This window comes from Limulus polyphemus, unplaced genomic scaffold (genome assembly GCF_000517525.1).
Source record: "Limulus polyphemus unplaced genomic scaffold, Limulus_polyphemus-2.1.2 Scaffold73, whole genome shotgun sequence".
Lineage (NCBI taxonomy): Eukaryota > Metazoa > Arthropoda > Merostomata > Xiphosura > Limulidae > Limulus > Limulus polyphemus.
In genome coordinates, this window is record NW_013665683.1 from 281409 (window position 1) to 302739 (window position 21331).

At 30.6% G+C, this 21331-nt stretch overlaps 1 protein-coding gene across 4 annotated transcripts in view; it reads right to left on the reverse strand.

Moving 5' to 3' along the window:
* The window catches only part of LOC106466342 (E3 ubiquitin-protein ligase RNF13-like), a 58667-nt gene that overhangs the window by 14145 nt on the left and 23191 nt on the right, over positions 1-21331 (reverse strand). For 3 of the 4 annotated variants that reach the window (XM_022394781.1, XM_022394793.1, XM_022394786.1), the window contains exons 5-8: positions 20472-20634; positions 13262-13343; positions 2145-2250; positions 574-667 (exon numbers count right to left, since the gene is read on the reverse strand). In XM_022394781.1, the coding sequence (XP_022250489.1) occupies positions 574-667; positions 2145-2250; positions 13262-13343; positions 20472-20634 (445 nt within the window). The remainder of the gene's footprint in view (positions 1-573; positions 668-2144; positions 2251-13261; positions 13344-20471; positions 20635-21331) is intronic. The other variant, XM_013926620.2, reaches the window with a different exon arrangement.

The window sequence follows — 21331 nt, forward strand, 5'->3', positions numbered from 1 at the left end:
AGATGTTGCAAAAGATATATCTGCTGAGGAACTCAGCTAACAGATGTTTCTGTATATCAAAGCTATCTTCAAGTTTTGTACAATGAAAAACCTTTTCAAATAATCAAATTGTACTTTAAACAATCTTTTACTTCAACTGTGTATTTGATATTGACAATAACCAAAATGTACGTCAAACTATCATCTTCCTTACCCTTGACTGTAAATAATATTAGTAATAACTAAATTTCACTTTGAATGACTTTCTACTTTATCGTAATGTCTAATAAATGTTAACAATAATCATATTTCACTTTAACATACCTTCTACTTCTACTAAATAATGAAAAACTCCTTCCTTCTACTTCATTTGGATATCTATTAATTTTACAATAATGACATTTTACCCCAAATTAACTTTCCACATTTCCTTCTTGTTAATACATATTGGGGATGGGCAACATCCCTTTGCAATACATCATCTCTCATCTCACGTGAGAACAGTATTTTATCTTATGATAAGGTTTTTAAAAAGGTAATAATATAAGCTATAACAATGATAACATTTTATCTGATATTATCATTTTGACTTACCTTTTTTAAACTTATTAACAGGAAGCTGCTTCAGATGCTTTGATGATAATTTATTCCTTTGTCTTTGTCTATTATCTTTAATGCATTTGATTACCTAAAAACAACAAAATCTAGTTTAACATCTTTTAACATGAAGTCTGTTTTATTACATTAATTGCAAAAATCACACTTAATACAATATCAATCATTACAGAATACTCCATTTTTTATTTATTAAATTAACATGGATGCTCATGTTGAATAAACATGTTCAGCTAAGTAAATAAAATCAAGTAAAAGTTATCTGATTGTTATAAAATTATCTGGTTATTAGTTAAAAAACAAAACTCACTTTTGAGAAGCTTTATTGGTAAGTGCATTTTTACTGACACTTTCATAACTCTTGGAATCATTTTACTAGTAATCATACCTATATCGAATATTTAACTTTAAGTAATTAGATGTAATCACATCAAATCATAATAAAAAAAAATAATGAACACAATCACCTACTTGTTTCAAAAGATCTCAAACTGACTGATAAACCATGTTTTAGTACATAGAAATGTTAAAATATTTCAAGACCCTTTTAAATGTTAGTAGTACTAAAGATATTAATGGTAATGTTTATCATAACAAGTTAGTTTTTTTATGATAACTGGCAATAAACAACTGTGTAGAAAAACGAAAAGTTTAGAATAATGTAACACATATAATGTTTAACAAAAACTATGAATAATGATGTCATACTTCTTACGAGCAGTGAAATGTTAATGTGTACTAGCCATAAACAACAAACTATCATAAACAGAAATCAATATATAAAATATTATTTAGTTTAAGTTTATATCAATTATGCATGATCAAAATGAAATAAGTGTTACCTTACATGGCGAGAAGCTAACTGCAGTATACACAAGAATATATATGACAAAAGTAATACTTACCATACACAATGGTAAGGTTAGTGGCACTAATACCATGTAGTGCAGAATGTATATATAACAACATGCTACTTACTAAACATGAATTCACTAATACGGTTTATGGCATTTACAATACACAGCAAAAATAGAACAGAGAAATTTACCATACAAATTGATAAAAAAGGTTGCACTTACCATATACAGCAACAAGATTAGTGGTACTCATCACGCATAACAGAATGGTGTACTTATATAAATATATTATGGCAAGGCTTAGAAGTGGAATTATCATACACAGCAGAATGTTAAACAACAACAACAGCATATAACAACACTCCGCACATCTCAGTGAACATCAGACTAAAGTGGGGCAATTAATGGAATTTGCTAATCAATTAATTGATTACATTCAACTAACTCGTTATTATCAAACGAGATTTGGATAATTGGAATAATCAATAACATTATTTTGATTAGTTGATCGTTTTAGTGATCTGCGACACTAATTGATTACGTTGAATTAATCAAAACTAACAAAGAAAATTTATAATGGTAATAATTACAAAAGCTAACTTTAATTATTTGATTATTTTACCTGAAAGGTACCTGATTATATTGATTAATTGTTCAGCCCTACAGGAGAATAAACAATAAACTAGTACTTACCATAAATGTTAACATGAGGATAAAGCAGACACCAATTACAAGAGCAAAGGGAAGCAAATATGTATTGAGGTTAAAGACCTGATCTGGATACAGAATTAGTATGTAACTGTTGAAAATAAAATTCAAAAAGAAAAAAATAAACATCTCAAAATGCATAGAATAAGTAACAAAATAAAATACTTCAACTTAAATATTCAATATTGCAACAAAATCAATAAAGATTCTTTAGCGGTAAGTTTTCTGAAATAACAAACTGTATTAATTTTGCATTTTTTTCAGTGTAAAAATACTCAATAAAATACACTTTATTAACTGATAAAACTTTTCCCAACAGCTCTCTTTTTTGCAAGTACAATCTTCTTATGAATGAACTTAAGGTTAACTGCTTTCAATCCTTTCCAGATGGGTGTTCCAATTGGAAAACTAAAACTATATGATTATTAGGAGTTCCAGCTTAGACATTCATTTCATTTCCTTCATAAGAATTCCAAGATACACTGAAACTAAGATAATATTGTTTATCCACTATAAAAATTTATGCCTACATATTTAATATACTCTAGTGATATTATTTATGAGAAAGGACAAATGCTTATAATGTACAGATCAATTTTAGGCAAACAAATGCTCCTACCATTAATATGTTTACTTAACTATCAAGAATATTCCTTCACGAGAGAAGTTTTGCTCCTGTAAGTAATTCTAGTAATTAGATACCATTAAAGAGAGTGAACAGCAAAACTATATTATTCCATATTGATATTGAAAATAACTACCACATGTGGGATATACAAGACTGTTCCATTTAAGTTATTAGTTTATTCATGATCTAATACTTAATGATTATTTAGTTTTCATAACAACTGTTAAAAGTTAATTATTTTAAAAGTGATAGTTATGACATGTTTTATGTAACTCTGTACAAGTCTTACATTGTGTATGTAGTTTAGTTGTTGTACTAGGCTTTTGTAATATTGTTGACGTCATTTTACTCAAAGCTTCTAAGTTTTTCTCACTATGTGTAATATTGTTGTTACTAGAGGGCTAGTAACAGGCAATTTCTAAAGTGAGAGTTTCACAGTTTATATTATAATAACAGAGATAAAGAAGAAGAATTTGTCTTGTCAAGTGGTGTTCTAAAGTACTTGAACCCACCTGTGTGGATTTTGATGAAAAGGAGACAATTATTTAAAGCTCTGGATACAACTGTCATAACCAACAGTTACAGTGGTGAGTTTCACAGCTTGTATTGTAACAACAGAGATAGAGAAGAATAAGTTTTCTTGTCAGTTATGTTCTAAAATAATTGAAACAGTCTGTGTGGACTTTTGACATAAAAGAGAATTATTTAAAGCTCTGGATATAACTGTGGTAACCCATGGGGTCATGTAAGTGAATTTATCACTGACTGTATTGTGATAACAGAGGAGAGAAGAAATAACTTGTCGTGTCAATTGGGTTCTAAGGTAACTGAACCAGGCTATGTGGACTTTTGACAAAAAAGAGAATTATTTAAAGCTCTAGATTCAGCTGTGGTAACCAACAGTGTAATGAATTTTTTTGTACATATGGTTGACTTGTTTTGAATATGTTATTTTGAAACAAGTGGATTTTGTGTGCTGTCTGTTTATTGTTGAAATTTATTTCCAACAAGTCACAGACACCTACTGTAAAGAATTCAGCACATATAAAAACCTGACACCACATATATATTTAAATTTTATAACAAACATACAATGCTCATAAATCATTAGATGCATACATTCATTGGGAAAAGTTGCTAATAATGCACAGTACTTTATGTACAAATTCCCAAGTGCAGCTTGATATCTGAACACATCCCAGGCCCTACAATTGAAATATACTCATTTAATTTAAATAAAAATAATCATCAAATGAATGATAAAGAGCCTTATTCATAAGAGATATTTTTCTTACACCAGTATTTGTAACTCGATAATGATTCAGCCATATTTTCATCATCTATCTAAACATGTCTAGAGATGATTAAATATCGATCTGCAGGATAGAATAATCAGATAAATTTCTAATAATCATTCTAGAAACAATATATTTTAAACCAGCCACCACTTTAACTGCAAGAAAAAAAGATTTGTGGGGGTCATCCTTTAAATTTTAATTTCTTATTATGTTATAGTTCAGTAGCTACTCTGATAAAATTTACTAAAGATAAAAAAAAAAGTTTTCAAATTTGATTAACAGGAGGCCTAATAACTGGAAATTTTACTTAGAATACAAATTTGTGTGTTAAATCAAAAAACAAAAATATATTTTTTTAACATTTTCACAAGAAACTTGTTTTACTGTGTTCGGGTAGAAATTTTTGTAGGAATGTTACTTCAGTGTAACCAAATTAATGGCAAAATGTTATTTTATATACTTCAATGAGACTGCTAAAAACATGATTCATCTATTAAAATGAATATCACTTTAATTTAGCAAGTTTAGGGTTCAGATTCCATTATATGATAACTTCTACAGGAAGAGCTGCTAAATTTTACAATAATAATTACAATTAATAATAAATAGTATTAATTATGAGTACATACCAATCTACCTAATACTACAAATAACTAAAACACATACTGCCTAATTTGTATTTAATACTGTAAATTCCAGAAATACATAAAAACTTAAATTTTATCAAATATGTGACAAGTTCCAATTAGATGTCCACAGAACAACAGCACAGTCTATGTGAGTATATGACGACTAGAGTATGTGGTCTAGTTCTAACCATCTCAATCCGCCAAGACTTTGCTAAAGAAAGTCTGCCTAACAACTATACTTGAAAGGAGGGCTTATAAAGGGAATAAACAAAATGTGACTAATTCTTAAAAGCTGAAGGACAATTTAATAGAAGTTAGCAAAGAATTTGAGGAAAGTCAGATATAAAAGATATTTTTAAATCTCTATGGTGTAAAAAATCCTTAAACTAGCACTGGAGTATGTAAAGTTAGGATAAAGAAAGTTACTTATATCCTATAACGACTGTGTTAATTATGTGATCTATAAAAGCCAACAATCACATTATGGTAAATGACAGACCCAGCATAACTTTTTGGTGGAGTTCGATAAAGTATGAAAGGTTAAATGCTTAGGCTTGTGTTGAAGTATATACATTTGTGAAGAAGTTATGTATATTGTGGATTGACAATAATAATTATGCAACTTATACTAGTTGTCAGTTCATACTATTTATATTGAATCAATGACCGCACTCTGGAAAACATCTCGCAGAATCACAGTACAATACAGTTGCACCAGAAGGGTACTGAATTTCTGAATAATAAAGGTAAAACTGATCAGTTTAATCAGTTGGCTTAACCATAAGAGTACTGGTCAGTTTATTACTTGTTAATGACGGAACTGTGATTTAACATTACTATGCCACTGTTCATATTGCATCCTCAAGTTCTAGCAATGAAATCAAACACTCTTCAAAAATCTATTTCCTAGAACATCAATACAATTCTATTTTTAAAAAAACTTTTTTAGACTGAGCATGTTGTTTCAACACACCTGCCATTTTGGCTTGCATAAAATACAGAATTAAGTTTCACAAGCCTTGACAAACTTTCTTAATGAACATGTATTTTCTGTCTAAAAACAATCATATTATTAAAAACCCTGCATTCTCCATATTACTTTTTTCACAACTAACATAGGGTCATTCCAATGCAAAGTTTCATATCTATATTCAATATTTAATTTAGAATATAAATTTAATCTATTTCAATATATGTGCCTGAAAATAGTGAAGAGCTGATATTAGGACATTATGTAATGGTTATTTAGTTAATTTTGTAAATAAGACCTTAAAACATGTTTTAACTTTCATTTTTGTAATATCTTTAACAATCTAAGCTACATACATTTTTAGTTATTTATTTACTGCTTCTATAGTTTATAAAATGTAGAATTACAAATAAAGTGTCATATTTCTCAAGCTTCTAGAGGTTGTGTAAACTTATTTCTATGTACTTTTTACAGATAGTAATGCCCAGTTGTAAACTATTTCAGCATTGAAAATAGATAAACTTCCCAGCTGTTATAATGAGTAAGAGCTCAACTAAACTTCAAAATGATGTAAACTAACTTGTCAATTATTCCTTATAGCATAATTCTACTTTCATAAGTTTGAAAAAAAGATGTATGATAATGCCACATTTGAAGGTTGAACACACTGTTTCTAGCAATATTTCCCAGCTAATTAGAAGCCTGAAAATATTTCCATAGTTTCTACTGATGTTTTTTATGTTGGTGATACTGGATTTTTATTATAATGCTTCCTTTTGAAAGTTAAAAAAATGTTAATTTTTATAGTTTTGTTGTAATAAAAACAAACAGAAATTGTAGTTTAGTTGAAACAGAAGCTTTATTTAATACACATATAAGGTTTAAAGAACATAATAGTATTTCATAATCAATTTCAGAAGCTAAAAATTCATAGAGATATTTAATATTATACGATAGCATGATTATAATTAATTATACCCATCAACTCTAATCTATCATACTTAATTTTTGCAAAATTTTTTTATTACTCCTCCTCTTTTTTTTTAAAAGAATTTTATTGAAGTAGATTGATAAGTGAATAGATGTTTTAATTTTATAATTCAATAGTAATGTATATTGTTAATATCATATCAGTTTTTCTACTTTGTGATTACACTGAGGACCAGTGAAGCTAGAATGGTGCCTCCATGATGGTACAAGTACCCAGGAACTCTGGATCAATATTAAGGGGATATTTCCAGAACCCACACCTTCCAACTTAACCCAAACTCACTGCATGTACATTCAATCAACTCCACCACATGCTAAGGTCATTTCAATTAATGGAGAGGATATCACATAGATCCCAGGCCATAATATATAATACCATGTATACAACACACAGCTAACAGGCTCTATCAATCTATCCACCTATGAATATTAATTTTGACAAAGCTACAGTGCTGAATAACATATCATTAGAAAGATAACTTTCCCTCATACTTGTCATTAAAGTCAGATTTCAAAAATGTTGACTGGGTGGGATGTAGTACCAATCAAAAATCATGATGTTGAGTTTAGCTCTCCCAGTTCAATACCAGTTTCAAATTGAAATTTCATAGGCATAACTCTCCTGTATATAGAATGAGTATTATTATTATATAACATGACATAACATTTTGAGACAACATGGGACTTATTGGCTGATCCATCCTCTAAACTAAACTAAAACTATTAATAAATAAATTAAAAAATGAAAAAAAAAGTCTTACAGCCAGCCCTTATCACTTATATACTTTTCAAATTTTCTCTTAAACTCCAAAGGCCAACCATGCTGTTAGAAAAAAAAACTGTCTTAGCTGAAGATGACTCCTACCCTGCCAAAATCTATACTTGTGTCCCCTAGTCCTACTATTCTCACTGTTAAGTACGAAAAAAGATGATGCATCAACACTATCAATTCCCTTTACAATCTTAAACACCTCAATTAGATCTCCCCTAACTCTTCTTCTTTCAAGAGAAAACAATTTCACAGATTTCAACTTCTCCTCATATGACAACCCCTCCAACCCAGGCACCATTCTAGTAACCCTTCTCTGAATCCTTTCCAACAACCCAATGTCTTTCCTAAGGTAAGGAGCCCAAGACTGAACACAGTATTCAAAATGTGATCTACTGAAGGAAATTATAACCTCTTTAGACTTGTATTCAATATTTCTGTAGATACAACCTAAAATCCTATTTGCCATACCATTAACAACAGTATACTACTTCAATGGCTTTAGAAACTGATCAGCTGTTCCACCAACCTCCCTTTCTTTCACAACACTTTAAGGTTATTCCAATCAAAATTATACTTATAATTCAAATCATGATAACCCACATGCATTATCTTGCATTTATTATAATTAAAACCCATTTGCCATTTATTTGCCCAACTCACTAAATAATCTAATCCTTTTGTAAATAAGCAGCATCCTCTTTACAGCTATCAATACCAAAGACCTTAATACCATCTGCAAATTTAAGTAATTTATTGACTATTCTTTCATCTATGTCATTGATGTAAGTCAAAAAAAGCAAAGGCTGAGCTCTGAGGTACCCCACTTGTGACACTAATCCAGTTTGACTGAACTACATTTGTAACAACCCTCTGCTTTATTCCATCCAGCGACTCTTCTATCCAATTTGATAACTTATCCCTCACACCTATTGAGATAATTGTTTTACAAGCCTTTTATGTAGCACCTTCTCCAATATTTTCTGAAAATCCAGATACACAAAATCAACACTTTTACCCTCATCTACATAAGCAATAACCTTTTCAAAGAATGTTAAAAGATTTGTATGGCAAGATTTTCTATTAGTGAAACCATGTTGACTATCCAATACAATTCTAAACTTTGTTAAATGACTTTGCAAAGCATCTTCTATCAGATTTTCCAAAACTTTTCCTACAACTGATGTAAGACTAAAAAGCCTATAATTACTTGAACAATTTTTATTATCTCCCTTGAAAAGAGCAGTTACATTAGCTAACTTCCAATCCTCTGGTACCTGCCCACTACTCAAGGACTGACAAAAAATAGTAGCAAGTGGCTCACATACCCAATCTTTAACCTCCTTCAAAACTCTTGAGGAAATATTATCTGGCCCCAGAGCCTTATCTTTTTTAAACTTCCCAATTTTTTCTTAACAAGCTCAGAATTAATGCAGTCATCTAGTTCGATCTTGTTTCCATCTATCAGCTGTTCAAGATGTGGAATACTGCTTAAATCTTTGTTAGTAAAAACTAAAGAAAAAACAAAATTTAATAACCCAGCCATATCATAATCATCAGATACGAGCCTTCCTATATCATCCCTAAAGGGTCCTACCTTCATCCTAACATTTTGTTTACCCTTAATGTATTTAAAGAAATCCTTAATCATTACTGTTAATTTTTACATTTTCAATCAACATTTTCTCATATATCCTTTTTGATGTCCCAGTTTCCTTTTTTACTAACTTTATTGATCTTCTAAATCTCCTGTTATACCAGTCAATTTAAATTTCTTAAATTTATGATGCTTTTCAATAATTTTATCTCATACTCTTTGTGAGCCAACCTGATTTTTTACTTGCAGCTACCCTTTTCTTTCTATAAGAAATTTGTTTACCTTGAATAATAAAAAAAATTCCACATCTGATCAGTGTCTCCAAATAACTCAGCTTCCCAATTCACAACAGATAATTCTTGTTGCATCCCTTCAAATTTTGCTTTTTTGAAACTTGTAACTAAAATATCATTATTTATCTCCATATGCAGCAAAACATTGAACCTGATAGAGCAATGATCACTTGAACCCAGATGTTCCCCAATTTCCATCCTCTAGATCATTTCTATATTTGAAGTTAACAATAAATCTAAAATAGTATTGTTTCTAGTAGGTTCCTTGACTGATTGATAAAGAAAACCATCCTGAACAGTTTCCAAAAACCTTTCTTCCTCATGGTTTGACTCTAGCATTTTCCAATCTATATGCCTGAAATTAAAATCACCTATAATTATGACTTCATTAACAGCTCAAATCATTATTTCATTGTAAAGTTTCTCACTAATTTCATCAGTATCATTTGGTGGTCTGTAACAAACTCCCACTAAAAGCATTTTCCCTTTATATCCACTGATAGAAACGCAAATGGATTCAATCTCTTTGCTATTATCTTTGATATCCTCAACTTCAACAGGATGTAACTCACATTTTACATATAAAGCCGCCACTCCTCCCCTCTTTAATACTCTATCCCTATTAAATAGCCTGTAACCCTGTATTTCAATGAAATTTCTGTCATCAAAATCATCTATGTTTAACCATGTTTCAGTTATTCCCGTTATATCAAAATCCTCCATTCCTACCAGTGCTTTAAAGTCATCTTTTTTTTATTTCTTATACTTTTAGCATTACAACAGTAACAATTAAGCCTACCCTTATATCTACTTCTATACTCATTCCCTATGCTAAACTTTTCTCTGCCTCTTATTGTTTTTTGCATTTAATTTAAATCTGGCCCTCACCACTATCTAGTCGTAGTTTAAAACTTCCCTTACAGCTGAGTTAATAGCTGTATCAAACAAACCAGCCACTATCTTAATTAAATGTAAACCACCCATTCCAAAAAGCTTCCTTCTTCCACTGAACTGATCCCACAAGTCCAACCAGCCAATCTGTTCATCCTTACATACTAACCTAAGCCTAGCATTTAGCCCGAGTGACCTATTTATAACTTCATCTCCACGGGCAGTATCTCTGACAAAATTAAGTTATGGCCTTTTTCTTTAAATGCCTTTATCAGCCCCTTATACTTATTAATTAGCTCCTCTGACCTACCTTTCCCTACATCATTAACCCCTACATGCACCACAAAAACTCTATCTCCGCTAGTTCCCTTTATTATATCTCCTGCTCTGTCAGTTATATCCTCCACCTGTGCACTTGGGTAACATAAGCTGATTGTTTGCTAATGGCTATATTACATAAACTACACACATTCAGGTCTGCCAGTGTGCCACTTCAAAACTAAGTTTCTTATAGGTTCATTTTCCAAAAACATACAGTAACTTGTGGTTTCACAAACAAAAATATGAATTGTATATAAATAACCTACATATGAATTTCTATACCCTTCCTGCATAGCACACACACAACCATGACCAAAATGTTGGGGTTGGAATTTTAAGAAGTCCAGTGTGCTGAAAATACGTATGGATTTTTTTTAAAAACATTCTTTGAATTAATAATAGCATCTTAGCAAGGTTAAACCCGTACCTTAGGATGGGCAGAAAAATTATAAAAAGCAAAATCTAGAAGCGTGTTTACAAGCAAGACCCCCTCAAAGCTGTGCAGAATCAAATTAGAACTTTATTATTTTTCTTCATGAATTACACTAAACAAATATTACAAAATTATTAAATACAGATTCTAAAATATTTTGAGCTCAATTTTTAAGTATACTTAGAATTATTATTTCTACTTAAATTTTGAAATATGATATGCAGGTGTGCTCTCAACTTCTTAAAGGCAATCACTGGTCACTGGTCCAGATAGGATTAAGTTTCTCTAATTACTGTGTACTTATATAATAGTTACTTGGCAAATATCCATGCACTTACACATAACTACAATGCTATTATGCATACTTACAACACACTTAATTTGTAAAGCATTTTGCCTGAAATAAACCTAACCCTAACTCACCGAATTAACTACAAAAGAAAGGAAGCAATATAGTAGTTACAATACTGTAATTGTGATGGAAGTTGTTCAAAAATATCTTTCTTCTAATAACTTACCACCAAGCTATGCTTGTACAATAGAAAATAACAGAAATAGAACTTTCATTACTTGTTTAGATCACTAGCCTATGACTTTTTGAAACTGAGGTACAGGTAATAATGTCAAACCATGAAACAGGTTGAGGAACAGTGATTGGCTAAAAATTGATAAAACTACACTTGTATTCAAGTTACATAGTCAAATTGGCACTATTCCCCTCAAAGCTATTATAATTTTCCTCTATGGGGTTACTAGTGTTTTATTATGTTCAGAAAAAATTCAGGAAATTCACAAACACAAATGACTTACTTTATAGTATGCTGAAATCAGCCCAAAGTGAAACTTTACACTTGTTTTTTTATGTATACAATTAGATAAGAAACACTTTTTTATTGAATATCTTTCAACTTTGTAATGCTTATTTTTCTAATGTGTGGAATAATGACTACAAATTATTCTCCTGTATTCTTTAATTCAATGGTGCAGTTTGCCCTCAAGGGGGCTGCATCAATCTGCATGTGTGAGTTAATAGGTATAATTTATGAATCCTTAACACAAACAATTTTCAATATCCAAAAAAAATTATGACATGTTTAAGTAAATGTGCATACAATTTTGTTATATCTATTGAGCAAAAAAATGCATTTTAAATTTAAAATAATTTATCTTATTGAGGTTTTAAATATTCTTAATGTTGACTTTCTAGAGAAGTCATGCTACTTATAATTGTTTAAAACAAAAATATTCTTGTGAAGCAGTAGAATTACTAATCAATCATGACAAGGTTATCAGAATCTCTACAGTTTTAAGAAGGTAAATAGTGCTTTGTTTTAAGACTTCATTAAAATAAGACAAAAAATACCATTCATGTAAACATCTTGTCATATTATTTTACTGTCCATTATCTGTAATTTTTGTAACATACACATTGTATTACATTTTCTTCATAAAAGCATTTTTTGCGAGTTAAATTTCTTTAATTTACCTGATTTATGAAGGGTTATCTTATTAAAAACTACTCTCAAGTTCTTTTCCAAATTAACAAATTATTTTTTGATAAATGCAACATTTATATAAAACCGAAAAATAAGCTGAACAAACCTATACAAAATGAAACACCTCACTTCTAGAATGCAACCTATGTCTATATAATTCTGATGTGATTACTGTGTCTATATGTTACATATGGAAGTTCAGAGAAAAACTACAAGCATTTTGAAATAAAACATCAAATTTCAGCTAAAGTAATGATATGCAATCTTATAACAAAATGCATATGTCACAACCCTTTAATTAAAATCACAGACGTAATAGTTTGAAATATAAAACATTGTCCATATATCACTATAGCTATTATAACTTTTTTCATGTTTATTTGTTTTTGAATTTCACACAAAGCTACACAAGGGCTATCTGTGCTAGCCATCCCTAATTTTGCAGTGTAAGACTAGAGGGAAGGCAGCTAGTCATCAACACCCACCGCCAACTCTTGGGCTACTCTTTTACCAATGAATAGTCGGATTGACCGTCACATTATAACGCCCCCACGGCTGAAAGGGCGAGCATGTTTGGTGGTACGGGGATTCAACCCGCGACCCACAGATTGCAAGTCGAGTGCCCTAACCACCTGGCTACATCGGGCCCTTTTTCATGTACCATACTGTACGTACTGTGTTTAAAGTTTACACAAACGTTTTTGAAGCATACACATTTTTTCACACTATGTTATATACCCATATGTATTGCTTTACTTTTCATAAAATAAAAAGATTATATACCTACCCTTTATCAAACAAAAAATGATTTTTTATATCATTACCATCTCGTTCCCCAATCAAAACAGCTGGAATGGTAATTTCAGATGCTGAAAAAATTAAAAGAAAGTTTTATTTCATCTAAAAAAACACAATAGTCTAATAATGAAAATTTTTATATTCTCCAAATTTAAAACTTGTAAATAAAAGTAAATGAATAAATTAAACAAATTAATATCCAACAAATCCCATTGAAAAATGAAGCTTACTATAAAAATTATAATTTTCAAGTAGTCAAATATCAGATAATTTAACATAAAAGTTGAAACATAAAAAAATATATGATATGAAACTAGTATACAATTAGCTGCTATTCGATTACAAAGTTACAGATATGAATTGTTAAAAAAAAATGTTTCATTTTTTTGTACTATGATTCTGATATTTCTCAGATTAATTGTTTCAAACATCTTCAAACTCTTGAACTTAGTACTTCAGAAATTTTTTGCAATAAATATATTTATCTCACTTAAACATATTCAATTGAGTAACCCATGCCACAGCAATGCGAGTATAGTTAGTCTTGGGTACCACATCACATTTAAATTTTTTTTTAATATAAATTTTAAAAACTATTGTTCTATTTCATAATAAAATTTAGTTTAAATTGCAACTGATCTAAAAGTGTGTGATTCATAGCTGTGCTGAATATGTAATATGTTAATACACTAGAAGTGAAAATTCACCTCATTCCTGTACTGGATTTAGAAATTTTTATGCACATCTTGTAGCTATAATTCAACACCATTTTACAGAAAATAAGTCAATATTTTATTTCATAAGTTTGTGAAATCTTCTTTAAATCAAAAGGAATCTGTCCAATTGAAAGTTATTAAATAATAATTGGTATTGTACAAAAGTAATACTGTTAAAAGGTACTCACAGTTTTTATCCTAAAATATTGGTAATATGTTTATATTGGCATTGTAAGTAATTACATTTTCAATTCACTGAATAAGTAATGTAGCTAGTACAATGAGTTCAAACAAAGTTCTATTTTCAGTTTTTCAGAACTTCTATATACTTTTTTTGTATTTAATCTTACAAATGAAAACTAGTATGGAGTAAATCAATATTAATATTTATCGCCACTGTAATAAAGCTTACTTGCAAAGAGTAAATTTTTAACCCTGAATTCGCGGCTTTACCAGGCAAAAATCCGTAGAATGTGATGATCAATTTTTACATCATTAGATCCAGTAGTACCAATTTTTCATTTTTGAGTGATGTATCACTTAGACTTCAATCTAACTGCTAAAAACCCAGCCCAAAATTGAAATTAATTTTGATAAAACTTCTAAGTTGGTTGTCAAAGTGGTATTATTTTGAAGAAGGTCAACTGCTATTTTCATTGTAAACTTGGCCAGAAACTTAGACGTTTTAGTGTATAAAATAATCAAAGGTACTTGAATTTACATTAGGCAAATCAATACTTCATTCTAGGTTCAGAATCACCTATACCAATAATTACTTAAATGTACTTGTACTTAGAATCCAATCCCATTCTATCTTGTTTCGCAGTGATCTGGGTTCTTAGGTACGTCTGTAAATCAGATTTTGAACTCACTTGGTAAATCTTATCTGCCCAGATAATTAGCCCACGAGTTGTTGCTACATAATAACTGCAAAGAACTTTTCCAATTACAGTTTTGTTCCCTGTTAAAGCATAATGCTCTGTTATGATAACTGGAGGTATCTTCTAACCCCCTAAGATTCTGAATATTTTGAGTGACAAGCCCATCCACATTTGAATGTTATAAAAATCATATAGTTTTTATAATAATACAAATCGTTTTCTGCTATTGTTTTCCATCTACAGTGTTTAAAGCCCTGAGTGCTGTAGAACAACTTATTTCCAGCAGATAGTATTATTTTATTTGTGTTTCTCATCACTCAAATCTTTGGGGTTAGAATATTCAACATGACATTTCCAGCTTTTTTTCATGCAGTGCAAGGCACTGTCCGAGATTATTTGAATAAGAAACCACTATAAGAATACTTTTAGAAAGCACCATGGAGTTCACACATTTCCTCTTCTTCATCACTGTTCTCATCTTCAATGAAAGCAGCTTTTTCTAAGTTTCTATTGTGACTTGATAAATCTTACGAGTCATCTCCTCCTTCTTTAAATTTGCTTGGGTAAATAAATTTAAAATCATTCATGCAGCTAACATACTTGTTGAACTAATTTGCCATAGCAGAAATAACTTTAAACCCATTTGATGCCCTAGCTTTATTGATTTTTACAAGCTATGCAACTGAATTTGGAAGCTCATTTGATTACATTGTAGTCACAAGCTGAGATTTAGTAATTGCATTGTTACCAAGATTTATCCAACTAGAAATCTACTGATATGATCTGGAAAAAATAGCTATCTAATAGAGACTTGCCATCTTACATTTCAGTATGGATAAATCCAATAATTCTTATTCCAGTTGAAGAAAAAGTTAGCAAAAGAAGTTTCCATTTTAATTTCTCTGAAACATATAGATTCAAGTTTAATCTTGAAGTAAATTATAACAACAGTGGTATCTTCATTTTAAACTTTGCTTCTAAGTTCATCATACACTTCTGACATTCACCTTTGTAAATTAGCAATCCTTAATCTATGTCCAATGAAGATCTTCAATTCTGCCTAAATATCAAGAACAGTTGTAGTTGATTTATCAATGACACACACATATCTTAACGCATTACAGATGGGTTACGAGTTTACTCATATTTCAAGCAGAACGTCTTTGTGTGCCATTTATTAAAATGTTGAGTTTGAAAGGAGTCTGACTCATTTTATTTTATTCATAACTAAACTATATTTTTTATTATTCATTTGAAACTTAGAGTATGTACATGTAGACACCTAGTAAATTTTTTAAAGTGTGGTATCTTGTAATACATTTTCTTAAATGGAGTGGAACTGCACAAAACTTGCATATGTATTGCATTTCACTTCTTTTCCTATGGGCAGTACAAACTCTGTAGGCTCTGGTATGAAATTTCTTTTTTCTTGTAGATGAAATGAACACAGGAATATGCTGCTTCATGTCACCAGACAGTCTTCTTGGGGGACCCTTGTGAGGGACTCTCCTGTACCTTCAGATGATGGGCTGAGTTCGTTTCTCTCTAGTTCCAGTGAGCTTTCTTTCTCTTTGTCAGTTATCCATTCTGTTGCCACTGCTTATATATATATATATTTTTGTCTGTTGATTCAGGGCTTTGTAGATTATATATGAATTGCAAATGCCACAATTTATTAGATAAAGTACTACCTCTTTTGTCTATTTCACTGTTTATCTGAGAATGGTGTAGTACCAGAGGTACTGATTTGCACGATCAACATCTTTCAAGTAGGCATTGTATTGGAAAACACACACAGGTTTTTTTTATTCTTTTTCCAGTTATTCTATTTTTCTTTCCTGTGGTAGAAACTATTGAGTCATGCATGGTTGAAATCATTCTCACTTCTCTCGCCTTTCTATGTGAAAACAAGAACATTATCTTTTCTATGAAAATCTGTTTCACATTTTTTCATTGTTGAAACTTCAGGCTTGGCAGCAGCCCTCTATTTGCTTCGATTGTTCTGCAGACTCATTTTATATTCTAGAAACAGGTTTGCAATGGAAGTACTGTTGTAATAATTGTCCAGGTAAATGTAGTGCCACAATCCAAGATTGGGAGCAAGAACTGATAGAATAGTCTACTTCAATTTTTTCCCATCACAAGTATAAATCCCCATATTGCAAATATAACCTGTGTCACTCTCTCACACCATTCTCACCAGCAGTCCATATTTTAAAATTTTTGCAGGGTTTTACGTTTGGTATCTTAAACGTCCTCTCCATGGAATCATGCCCTCATCCAGTGACAACTGTTGCTTTGGTTTGTATAGTATTCTGTATTTAGTGAGGAAATAATCCAGTACTGGTGGAATTTTGAAGAGCCTGCCTGAAGACTCATCCATTTTCTGATTATCATCGAACTTCCAAAATGTTCAAATTTGTTTTAGCTCACTGTCTGTGAAAATACTGGGCTAATCAAAAGAGAATCTGTTAACCAATAATCTTTCCAGTTATATTTCCTTGTTTATCCCATTAGTAGAATAACGCCCAGGAATTTCTTCATGTCTGTAGGTGTAACTTCAGACCATTGAAGTCCTTTAAATGACATTTTGTTTCTCTGCAGTTTGATTATAGGAGGTACACAATTCCTGACAAAACATTTCAAACAAGTCATCACCAGACATTAGACTTGTCATGGCAGCAATACTTTCAGGTTCAGATGGATTTATAGTGACCCCTGGATTTCTTTCAAACATTTCCAAGTTCAGTGGAATATCTATTTCAGTCCAATTATCATTATCACAATGGGAAAACAAATCACTAACAGGAACATTTGTAGAATCATCATCACTTTCTGATTCAGAATCAGTTGAGAACACAACAACTTTACATATCTTTGTAGGTCTAACAGTGTCACTGAAGCTAGTCACTGTCAGAATGATCCACAAACACATCCACATCAGAATCTTCACCTTCACTTGGAAGATCTGACAAATTATCATCAAATAGTTCAGTAATCATCTCATCTTCACTCAACATGTTACGTTTTCTGTGAGAAGCCATTTATAAAAAATATGGGTATTGTAAGCACAATTCAGAAAAATAATAACCATATGGAACAAAATAAAATGTGTCCATCTCCTTTCGATTGCAACGTTTTAATAAATGGCACACGAAGACATTCTGCATGAAACACGAGTAAAGTCGTGACACATTCACAATGTGTTAATAATGTTATCATTGATGAGTTTAAAACAAAGACTTGCAACCTAAGCAATCTGTATTTTTGCTGCAAAATTCATTCTTGTTTAATTTGAAAGCCATCCTTAATTAAAATACACTGAGCAATCACGTTCAAATTTTTAAATGGTCATTGAAGAAATATATAGTTTAGAAAATTCTAGCAATATGCATTCTTTTTTAGTAATTAACTTTTCTTATTCTGATTTTACAGCAATCTTGTCCTGAATAACTTTATGTGGTATCAATTGTATCACTGACCAGTAACCTAGTTACATAATCTATTGCTCAGAAAAGTTCAACACTGTTCAGTGCTAGTTCATTCACAATTTCAAAGAATACTGGCTGGCCCAAAGATGATTTCTTACATTCAATATCACAACAACATGTCTTTTACATCTGAAACATACTTTCTGGTAAGCCTTCAAGAAAGAGCTGGGAAATTAACAATGACAAAACCCACTGATAGAATTTTTGTCCCCCATGAAAGATATTTGAATTTCTGGTGAAACAATGAAAGCAACTGTACCTTTAGTAATTTACACATCATTCCTTTGCACAGTGCAAATAATTGGTTACACCTATTCACCTACAAGCAACTTCTGAAAATCTTACCGACCAATTTAATATCCTTTCCCAGATATTGATTTTGCAGTGATTTGTAATATCTTGAAGAGTAGTATAGAGTATAAACTGACACAACACAGTCCATAATTATCACTTTTCAGTGAAGTTTGTCTCCGAGGTGGCTTTACAATTAATACAATTTTCTGTCAAACTTAAGTTTCATTGCTGTTTTTCAACATAACATTAACTTCATTTGAAAAGAAAAAAAAAATCCTTCTCGAATTCAGTTGGAATATTCAGATACAATATTTGCAAAATATCTCGAATGGCTTTTCTTAAAATGCTCACTTTAGTTTCCCAGATAATCTTTATTTCGTTTTGCCACTTAGAAGCATCTTCATGTAATATTTTTTGACCAATCTCTGTTGTTTTTCCACAAGTACATTCAATGTCAATATGCTTTACATTCTTCTTAGCAATGGGGATAAAAATTTCAACATTAACATCTGAATCATCATCTTCAAGATACAAGAAATAACAGTTTTTGCTTTCAAAGAAAAACTTTATCTTTTTACTTCTAGTTTTCTTTGTATTATTTTTGGAAACTGTCTTTGCCCTCTTTTTCCTTGATAACTTTCTTTCCATTGACATCCCTTTACAGTAACATCCACAATGACTACATTTACTGCTTTGCAGTTTGCAAGAAGTAGAAGGCTTAGGATTATCTTCTGATGTTTTTGTAGTGTTTATATTTGTTTTCTAAACTCTAATACAGGAAATAGCACAGAAAAAAAAGCAACTGATTTTTCTTCAGAAAACATATGGTTAAAGCAAGGGCAAATAAGATGAATAACTACCCAGTGAGAAAAAAAGTTACCAACATTTATATCTTCATGGAATGGAAGTCCTAATCCACAACTAGTGTTCAAACATATTATTAGTATATTTAAAATTTTCTAAGTGTTACATTCTCCAGATTTATCACCAATCTGGGCCTGATTAATTTGCAAATACAGACTTAAATAGAATCAGATACCCATTTGATAAGTATCAATCAGTTTTAACAACATAAAATGATTTTTCTCTTCTTTACAACACAAACAACATACCTTCATAATGTCAGTAGTGGTTTTAAGAGGTATTACCCAAGAAGATTAAGCAAAGCTAAGTCTGTCTATACTTCAGAAAAATTATTAATCTTATAAAAAGTGAAAAACAAAGTATTCAGTATAAAAGTAAAAGAAACTGGGCAGTTATTAAGTGAAAACACAGTATGAAGTTGTCAAACAATTAGTCTACTCATTCATGGTTTGAGTATCTTTAATGTTATTTACCCAAAGCTAATACCACTAATATATTTATACAATTCTCAATATAGCACTCTGAGAACAATGAATTATACTTAATTGACATGCATTTCCTCCTGATGATTAGTTGGTTAATTTTTTTTCTCTGCAAATACATTTCCAAGCTACACTTAGAATTAGATGCTTTTTTTTTCCAAATTCATTAATATTAACAGGCACAAACACCCGATATAAGCTACATAACAATTACAGAAAATTATGTTATTTGTTATAAAGAAATCCATTATTATTAATAGGCACAAACACTTGATACAAGCTTCATAACAATTACAGAAACTTTCATGTTATTTGTTATAAAGAAAGGTATTGTTATTAACAGGCACAAACACTTGATACATGCTTCATAACAATTACAGAAAATTTCATGTTATTTGTTATAAAGAAAGGTATTGTTATTAACACATTTGCATACAACATTTATGTACATACAAAAGAGTGCAAGAGAACCTGATTGAGAAGATAAAGAAGAATGAAGAGCAGAAAGAAGAAGAAGATTCTGGTAGGACCCACCCAAGGAGAGTTGACCTCTTGAGCTGAAGGGCTGTAGACTGTTGATTCCTTTATTGTAAATTATGGCAGCATCATAACCTGCACTCTCAGCTATAAGAACCTGGAGAGAGATATCCTTTTTTAAACACACTGGAGTGAAATTTAAACATAATCTTGGTTTCTGTTTCAAATGAAGTTCAAGTAAAAAAATTCCACCATACATGTAATTATTTGAACATGTTCTGTGATTAAAATAGTATTATTCAAATAAACATTATGACATACAATATCACTCGAATAGGGTGCAACAAAAAGGCTTAAAACATTTTGCATACAGATTTTGAAACAGTGTAAAATGAAGGGATTTGAAAAATCTACTACTCCTGTGTTGGGCCATTAGCACATTTATCTATACAAAAGTAAAGCAGATGCCAATGTTGGAAAGAAGGTATAATGTACACAAGAAGATGCATTTAATGAGATGGGGATAAGTACAATAAGTAGGGGAAATATTACAAATGGGAAAGTAAATCAAAACTTAGTAAGAAAAATAAATTTAATTAATTAATTAAATTATAAGATGGGAAGCAGCATGACAGTTAAAATCATCAACAAGTATAGCAAATATTTACAATAGTAATAAAGGTGGTGTTGATGAGATTGTAAGGAGAAAAGCAGCAAGGATGCCAAAACAAGGCACAACAAGAGATAATTAAAACCATCAGGTGGCAATTCAACACTAGGGAAACAGAAGTTTAAAAAGGACATTGATAGTAAAGAAATCTTTGAATGTAGTGCAAGAGAATTGCCATAGCTAT